The sequence below is a fragment of the Cyprinus carpio genome, chromosome B8, assembly GCF_018340385.1.
Source record: "Cyprinus carpio isolate SPL01 chromosome B8, ASM1834038v1, whole genome shotgun sequence".
NCBI classification, from domain to species: Eukaryota; Metazoa; Chordata; class Actinopteri; order Cypriniformes; family Cyprinidae; genus Cyprinus; species Cyprinus carpio.
The window spans coordinates 546,679-555,811 of NC_056604.1; the positions used below are offsets into that span (position 1 = coordinate 546,679).

At 40.6% G+C, this 9,133-nt stretch overlaps 1 protein-coding gene across 1 annotated transcript; it reads left to right on the forward strand.

The window, feature by feature from the left end:
• The first annotated feature begins 2,640 nt into the window (after positions 1-2,640).
• Positions 2,641-8,391, forward strand: LOC109070548 (spindlin-Z-like). The gene is made up of 4 exons (XM_042730384.1): positions 2,641-2,794; positions 4,621-4,806; positions 7,560-7,626; positions 7,885-8,391. The coding sequence occupies exons 1-4, from the start codon at positions 2,641-2,643 to the stop codon at positions 8,363-8,365; spliced, it is 888 nt and encodes a 295-aa protein (XP_042586318.1). The 3' UTR covers positions 8,366-8,391.
• The last annotated feature ends 742 nt before the right edge of the window (positions 8,392-9,133 follow it).

A 9,133-nucleotide genomic window follows, 5' to 3' on the forward strand; every position in this document is an offset into this window, starting at 1 on the left:
AAAAATAAAAAAAAATGAATAAAAGGTTTGAAAAAAAAACAAAAATCAAAAAAAAAAACAAATTCTAAATAGATTTAGAATCAAAATAATAACAACCTTTACTATCACTTAAAATAATTTGAAAAAAATCCGTGCTGAATAAAAGTTAAAAAAAAAATTATTCTTATATGCTATACTGTTTGTTAAAATGTTGCAAATTGCACTTCTACTTTAAATAGCTAAAGATCTTTATGTCACTTTACAGATTCTTATATGCAAAACTTTGCCTATTCATCAAATTTTAGTCCTAAAAAAAGGATCACAGGTTCTGAAAAATATAAGCAGCAGAAACTGTGCCAACTATTGATAAAAAATCAAAGTAAAAAGATTTCTAAAAAAATCATGTGATAAACATTCTAATAAAACTTCAGCTTTGCAATCACAGAACTACCAAAATGATAATTGTAAAAGGAAAGAAACATTTGAAAAAAAATTAGTTGCTGGTAACTTATTTTGAATGATTTATGATGGATCACAAATTACATTTTCTTATGTATTTTTGATCAAATAAATGCAAGCTTGAAAAGCAGAGAAACTTCTTTCAAAAAACACCAAAAATAGTAAAGTTTCCAAAACTTTGAACCGTGGATTTTTCTTCTATATATATAATCTTTTTTTAGTTTTGCTTAACAAAACAAAACAAGCACCAAAAAAAAAGTAAAGTGGGGCAAAGAAAATAATCGTGTTAATCTTGAAAAAAAGACATTCTTTCTGCCCACTGACATATTTTTGCTTGTTTAAGCAAAAATAAAACAAAAATTGTGATTTTTATGTTTTTTCTTCTGAAAACAACAATTTAATATCTTAAACCTTGTACAGTAAATGCATCTTGATTCAAGAATGTTAGATATTTGTTTACTAGAAAACAAGAAACAAAACACTAAGAAAGAAAATCTTTTTTTTTTTGCAGTGAACTTTGGACAAAAAAAAAAAAAACCCAATACTCTCATTATAACGTGTGGAAGAGCAAGGACAATTTTTAATAGAACTCTGATTGGATTCAAAAAAAAAAGAAGAAAGCCTTATACCCCCAGGATGCCTCGAGGATGAGTAAAACATGAGCTCATTTTCATTCTGCTAGGTGTGAACTAACATTGCTGCATCGCTATAAAAAACAGCTTCCCTCAATATCTGGAATATAAAAAACCACGAACAAAATATTGAAACTCACAGCGAAAAGGATTCACGGCCCTTCTCCCAGTGAAAAAGGCACAACCACCACGAACAACAGGTCTCATTTTGTCCGGCAGGGACTCGGTCGCACCACCAGCAGCACGAAAAAAATATCAGCACACAACGATGACAGGTGGCCAGCAAAACCAACCAAGACGAAAAAAAACGTAGCGCAGGGGACAGGAACGCTTCCTATCGCACGGACTCCGTCAAAAAAACTCGCCGCGAACGTCGCAAAAAGACCAAAACTGAAAACCAAAACCAGCGAAAAAGTGACACATTCCGACCCTTTGCATCAGCAGACGTACATTATCTCGTGCACACGGGGGGATGTGGATGAAAAAAAGATTTGTGTCCTTGGTGCCTCTTAGTATTAAAATATTCTAAACCATTCTTGACGCAGATGCAACTGCAAAAAATAAGATATTAACGGCTTTGTTTTCTGTTTAAAACCTAGAATTGTGTCATATTGCGGAAATGACAGAGTGTTTCTGTACCAGTCGCAAACGGCTGTGCGTCTTTCACATGCTATTTCTGTAATATCCAAACAACATATGCAAATAAAACAGAAACCGTAAAAGAGAAAACACCAGAAACAACGGACAATCAGCGCAAAAAAACACCTGAAAAAAAAATGAACGAGAGATCACAAACAAAACAAACAAAAACACATCACTTTTCATGCTTTACACCAACATCGTCAATCAGTCGAGCTCAAACCCCCCACATTTCACCTAAACAAAGACTCGTTATAAAACCAATGCAGTCTCACTTTAACCGAACAGTTCACAATCGCGTTACCAGACTACAAATAGTCCCTAGAGTCTAAATCCATAATAAACACTTCCTCCCGTGAAAAAGTGCCTATCCTGTTGTCTCATCACATCAAAATCCAGACACATATTAGTTTATGAGCGGTTTAAACGCGGCTTGATCTGTGCACGATTTCTCTCCCCAATCACATCCCAGAACCACTTTTTCACTGGAGGGAACGGGGTATTATGGATTATAGACCCACCCCTCTGTATTTGAGTTCAAAAACATATTAATGCTGGATGTGGTTCATCCTTTTGTGTTCTGCCAGGATGTTCACTGAATGGACCTGGAGTACAGTGCGTGGATTACTGACCGATTCTTGCTGATGTTTGTATCAGCTGTTTGGGACTCATTCACTCATATTGAACAGGCACCCATTCACTGCAGAGCATCCATTGATGCGACCCTGATGCAGAACCTTTGGTTGCCGAACACTGTCTACTTGAATGCATTACAGAGGGGTATGTCAATCTCTCTGTTACTTTTACAAACACGACTGAAGAGGCGTTATGTACCTGTGAGATGTAATGTGATGGAGCACACAAACACCCCCCCCACACCCCACACACCACACACGTGGGCCGTACCATGGGCTGAGCCTCATTAGTAGGGATGGCCGGGCACAGGTTGAAAAACACTGTGAGCAGCAGGAAGCTGAACTTCTGCGCCACGCCACCCAAACATCAGACCAAGGGGCACCCGATCAGAGGGCAGGATCTTGCGACTCATGAACGACAACAAACTGCCTGCAAAACAAAAGCTGCAGGTACCCACACACGCACACACACCACTGGCAACGCAACGTTCTGGCGTTTACACGAAGCAAGGGTCAGCACAAAACAGAAAGCAGAGGTTAATTATTGTTCCGTTTTACCACGCTAAATATCAGATCGGAAATGAAGACTCTTCGCCATCGGTGTCCCTTGCAGCACCAAGAACGCAGGGTCAATAGTAGCAAAGGTAATATTGTGTATGCATGATAGGACAACCATAGCTAAACCCGTGTCCCATGTTATGAGCGGTGTGCCTCCCTCCCACCAATTGTCTCGCGATTTCGCAGTCTTCTTTGTTTATTGTTTTTTTCTGGTTTTTGCCGAACAAATCCTTAGTGATATGTATAGTAAAGGATCATGTTCCAGTGAAGATTATTATGTAAATCTGTCCTACGGTGTAACTATATATCAAAACTTAATTTATGGATGTTGGAACTGCCATTGCTTAAGAACTTAAGTGTGAACCAACTATTAAAGATGATTTTTCTCCATATTTAGAATGTTTTGTGCCCCCTCAGAGTCCAGATTTTCAAAATAGTTGAGATCTCCGACAAATATGGTCCTCATAACAAACCACACCTAGATGGAGAGATTATTGATTCCGCTTAAGGATGAGCACGTGTTAGATCTACATCTCGCACAATTTAAAGTGTAGCTTGACCCCTGCTATGGACTGGTTTTGTGCTGCCTGTGCGGTGTCACACCAGATGTATAATCATAACTCATCAAATCGCATCCTGCGCACAGCCTGCACCTAACAGCCGAGCAGCCGGATTCACCTATGACTCCTAGAAGGGGAGCATTGAAGTAACAGGACTAAGCAGGCTCATGAGGGGAAGGTGTCGCTGCCAGAGGGAATGTTTCATGCAGGACCTTGAACCGAGGCGTTATTTACACAGCAGGATAACACAGCGGCTGCGTTATCACATTCCACTAATGTTGAGGAGTGGCTCACCAAGGATTGACACGCCTGTAGCACTTTGGATAGTTATCGCAAATATTTGCCTCTGCAGGGCATGTGTCTTGTGGAAGGTAAAATTATCAACGAGCTCGGAAGACATTTCTTACTTTCTGCTGTTACAGAAAGAAACTGAAGGTGAACAAGTCGTGTGAGTAGATAATCTAAAATCCCCAGATGGTTTAGGTTCTAAGATCAGGGTTGAGTTTATTTGAACAGGACTAAAACTAAAACTGAAACTAAAAAGTCATTAGAAGAGATCAGTTGTGCATATATTTGAAGATCATACATACAAGCGTGGCTTTTACTTCAGACCTAGTGCCAAAGCGGGAGCGAGTTCTCATTTTAATTTAGTTTAAGATGAGTGGTAAAAAAGAAAAAACTAAAAACTGAAATAAGTAAAAATTTTAACAGGATGACTATGGTACAAAGTAAAAATTAGAAAATTTTACAAAATTTCTTACTGTTGTTAGAATACTTACTAAAAGTGATCAGGCAAAGAAAAAAAAAAATTAAACAAAACTTATTATCAACATTAACATAGACTTAAAAAATATAAGGTTCTGATAAAAGGAAAAAGAACAATGGTCAAAATTAAAATCCTTTTAAACACCATAACTAAAAAATCACATAACTTTTTAATTGTGTGATGAGCTATTGAATTTTAGCTATGCGATATTTCATTTCTTATCAATGCAAACCTTATTTGTTAATTAAATGATGATACTGTTGCTTATTTTGAATGACATTATTAAAAGAGCAATTAGAGTTTACAATAGCATCGTTGAGTGTTTATGTAATCGAAGGGGGATATTGTAAATGTGTTCATATTTGGCCTTGTTTTTTATTCTTTTCACACAGCGATCGGCAGATTAAGTGAATCCAACATGGAGTGCTGTAGCGTTTTAGAATTCCATGTCATGAAAGCATTCACTGTGTTCAGTCTGCGTTTGTGTTTTAAATCTCCACACGGTCAGCCATCGGGCGGAACGTGGTTCAGGAGACCCATGCGAAAATACTACATGAAGATCAGCCACACCACGGCCGGTGAGCCACCTGTCGCCCGGGGCCAGCACTTGCAATGCTCCTTGCAACACAACCAACCACACTCAATACCGCTGATAACCACTATATGATACATTATAACGATACACGACTGGTCAGAAGGTCTGGGGTCAGTGAGAACTCATTTAACGTTTAACAAACGACCTTCTTTCTGCTCATCAATCGGCTGCATTCTATTTACACACCAACAAACCAGAAAACAACCTCGTTAATCTTGCCAAATGTGATTAGAATCTAACTTATATGCTTTCTATGTTTTACTATCGCCCTTTAAACTCTATATTTATTTCTGTGATGGCGCAGCTGGTGATTGTTCCATCATCATTACTCCAGTATAAAGTGTCACCTGCTCTTCAGAAACTCATTCTAATATTTCTGATTTATTGTTAGACTTATCAACAGTTGGTAGACCTCTTGGATAAAACTGATTACTTTTTCAGATTCTCTGATGATTTAACAAGTTTAAACAAGAGAACCTATGCATTTTATTCAAAACTGAAGAACATCTATTCGCACAATATAAATATTTACTATCACTTCTAAACCAATTTAACAACATCCTTGCTGAATTAAACAGTTTTAATTTTTCTTTCAAAATAAAGAAAGAATGAAACTAAATAATCTGGACCCCAAGACTTCGCCGCGTAGTGTCTACTGTTAGAACAAATTAAAAGTTCCGGCAGAATAGGATACACAGCTTGTATACTAAACCTCAGGTGGGCACATATCTGATTGAATGATGATTCTGGACCCACCATCATACAGGTATGTAATATGAGAGGGGCGTTAGTATGTTTTCCCCCCTCTCCCACCCCCACATTTCCACACACAAACACCAACACCCGCCCAACCTAAAACGCTTTATCGATGAAAGTGGTTAACGGTTACACTACAACACCCCCCTGAAACAACTGAAGTACCCCTTAATTATAGCTATTAAAGATCCAAACATGTGAAGAATGTGACACACAAAACACCCTCAATACCGATCATCAGAAATCACCAACACACCCGCACCGCCACAGCTGATAATCCTCACTCAAGGCAGCTATATAGTACAATAACAGAGTTTCCCTGTGTTGTGTGGAGGGGTGACGTCACACTCCCCTCTGATGTGTTTGATCAGCATCCTGTTGTCCATCCGCTCTCTCGGGGTCCTGCTCGCCATTCTCTATCCTCCTGACTCGGCTTTAATTTCATCGAAGCCTTTTTCCTTTTAGACTCGCGCGCTGTCGCTCACGCGCTTCTCTTCCCCTTTCCCCGGACCCACATCCCGAAACCAACGCACTTCCTGCTTCCGTCTGCGAGCCTGTCGCCTTCCAACATACCCGTCTTTTGTTGACTCTACTCAACTCCGTAGACCCCGCGGCTGCACCGGCCAGCCCAGCGGCCCCCCGCACCACCACCGTGATTGCACAGGATGAGTGTCTGCGCGACAGCCCAGAGACCTCCCCCTCCACCGCACACACACCACCCCCAGCAGTGTGGGACAGCCGGCGGCGCTTGTCGCACACGGAAGGCGCGCGTGAGGTAGATGCGACACCGTGTCACAAGGCTCCGGCGCCGAAAACCCACAAGTGTATTTGTTGCCTCGTGAGTCCTTGTCTAGAGCCCGAATCTCGCAGAAAGATTTCATTTCATTGGCATCGGGGTCATAGCTGAGTTAAAAACGAATTGATTCGAGCACATGAAAGAGCAACCCGATCTAAAACTTGCCCCGCCTTAATTCACACCACCCCGACCAGCGGGTGCAGTAGGGCGGAGGTTTCTAACTGTGCATTGTATACGCACCATAAGCCCGTGCCTTGGTTCTGTGCTGAATGAGGCGCGCTCACGCTAGTCTGCACGTGCTCGCGCTATACAGAGGAATACGCGACGACGGCACACTTTTTGCAGAAGAGTTTTGACTATTATCAAGTAATTGTGCCGAATTCACGCCCAAAAACCCAGCCCCCCCGTGAAGCAGCGAGAGACACACGTTTGCAATGCGGTGAGGTGTGTGTGTGCGTGTGTGTGTGTGGATGTTGTTTCCATTGTTTTTCTGTAGTTCATTTCATCCCTTCTTACATTATGCGACCCTGGAGCACACCAAAACCAGTCGTTTAAGGGTCTTTTTTTTTTTTTCAGAGAGATTTGGCATCCTCTGACTCTGAATCATTAAGCTCTCCATTGATGTGTGAGTTTGTTAGGAGGACCAATCATTTGTCTGAGATACAACTATTTGAAAAAGCTGGAATCTGCGGGAGCAAAAACATCTAAATATTGAGAAAAAAACATCTTTTAAAAGTTGTTTCAAAATGCAGTTCTTTCTAGCCATGCATAATTACTAACAAAAATTAAAGTTTTGATATATTTACGTGAGTGACATTTACTTAATCTCTTGATGGAAATTGATCTTAATAACTATCCCTAATGATTTTTGTTCATTCAACAGAGGACATGTATAATGTGAAATACTGCATACAATGTTGTGTTGTCTATTATGCCTTCCCACATAACCTGTGTAGAAAACGCGATGAGCTTGCTTTTGTGCTGCAGGGACACAGATGTTGGTGTGATTCTCATCATCACGATTTGCTTCAAACAGGCATGCTCCTCGGCGGTTGATCGGTTGAGCTGACGGAGTGTGGGTACAGACAGCAGAATGTACCCAGCCATCGCTCAGCGACACCACGGAGGGTGAGGACCCTCACCGTAACCTAAACCTGAACTACATCGCATACCACATACCCAAGCGGTATGGTTCCATCAGTCAAGTGTGTCTGGTGGCCGGTCCGTAATGAAGAAAAAGAGCTCTCACAAGTGAGTACCACTAGTACGGTTTATTTTGTTTTAGTTTTAGTATTCCTCCTCAAATTTTTGGTAGTTTTAATAATTTATATATATATATACAGTGCCCTCCATAAGTATTGGAACAATTTCTGTTCTTATTAGGAGTTATTGTTAATGATAATAACACTGCTGAGTACTTGTGAAGGATTGTGATTCTGTGAGTCTTTTGTAGATTAATAATCGTTTGCAGACAGACTGAGCACATTATATTAATGCTCTGTTCATCAGGCACAGACACATGCGTCACAGTCCTCTCAGTGAAAGCATCGTGGGCTGTCGAATACGACACAAATGGAAGGAAGACGTCTACAGTCCGGTGTCTCGGTGGACGGGGACAGTACTGGTCCAAGTGTCTGTCAACTCGTCTCTGTACCTCATCAAGTACGATGGAGTGGACTGCGTCTACGGCCTGGAGATCTTCACCGATCAGAGGGTTCAGAATCTGGAGATTTTTCCCGGGGAAATCGCCTCGTTTCGGGTCAGTGACACTCGTCTTGCGGATCAGCTGCTGGGACGGCCGGTGGTTCATCTGTTTGAGACGGAGGATGGCTCCAAGGAGGAGTGGAGAGGTCTGGTGCTCTCCAGGGCTCCCAGCATGCCTGCGTGGTTCTTCATAACTTATGAGAAAGACCCCATGCTGTACATGTACCAGCTGACGCAGGATTATAAAGACGGGGACCTTCGGATACTTCCGGATTCAGGTGAGTGAGTCATCAGTGATGCCATTCTTTACTGGCATCGATGGTTCAGTGAAGAAACTTTAACATCCGTGGAACCACTAAAGGTTGTTTATAGCGCAAAATGGTTCTTTTAAGAACTGATCACTGAGAGGTTCTTTACAGTGTGAACAGTGCAGTCGAACTCATTAACACGTGACTGTCTTATCTATTCACTGTAATGAATCAATCGAAAAAGACTCACAAACAGTGTCACACTCACAATATGAATCATTCTAATAGTGTGAACAGTGGAGTGTGAATCATGAACAAATGACTCTCTAACCGATTCACTGTAATGAATCAGTCAAAAAGACTCACAAACAGTCTTAAACTTACAATTTGAATCAGTCTGATGACTACAGTGTAAACTGGTGTCTGAATCATGAACAGATGACTCTCTAACTGATTCACTGTAATGAATCAATCAAAAAGACTCAAAAGAGTCTTAAACTCACAATTTGAATCAGTCTAATGACTACAATGTGAACAGTGCAGTCTGAATCACGAACAAAAGACTCTCTAACTGATTCACTGTAATGAATCAATCAAAAAGACCCAAAAGAGTCTTAAACTCACAATCTGAATCAGTCTGATGACTACAGTGTGAACAGTGCAGTCTGAATCACAAACAGATGACTCTCTAACCGATTCACTGTAATGAATCAATCAAAAAGGCTCACAAAGAGTCTTAAAATCACAATCTGAATCAGTCTAATGACTTTAAAAAAAGGATTTTCACAGCGATTCCATGTAGTTAT

Bases quoted from the DNA above. Each gene is read 5' to 3' on its own strand.
- LOC109070548 (XM_042730384.1), top strand. From the start codon at position 2,641: ATGGCCGGGCACAGGTTGAAAAACACTGTGAGCAGCAGGAAGCTGAAC. The intron at 4,807-7,559 runs GTGAGCCACCTG...CACATACCCAAG, and splicing joins GATCAGCCACACCACGGCCG to CGGTATGGTTCCATCAGTCA. The intron at 7,627-7,884 runs GTGAGTACCACT...TCTGTTCATCAG, and splicing joins AAGAAAAAGAGCTCTCACAA to GCACAGACACATGCGTCACA.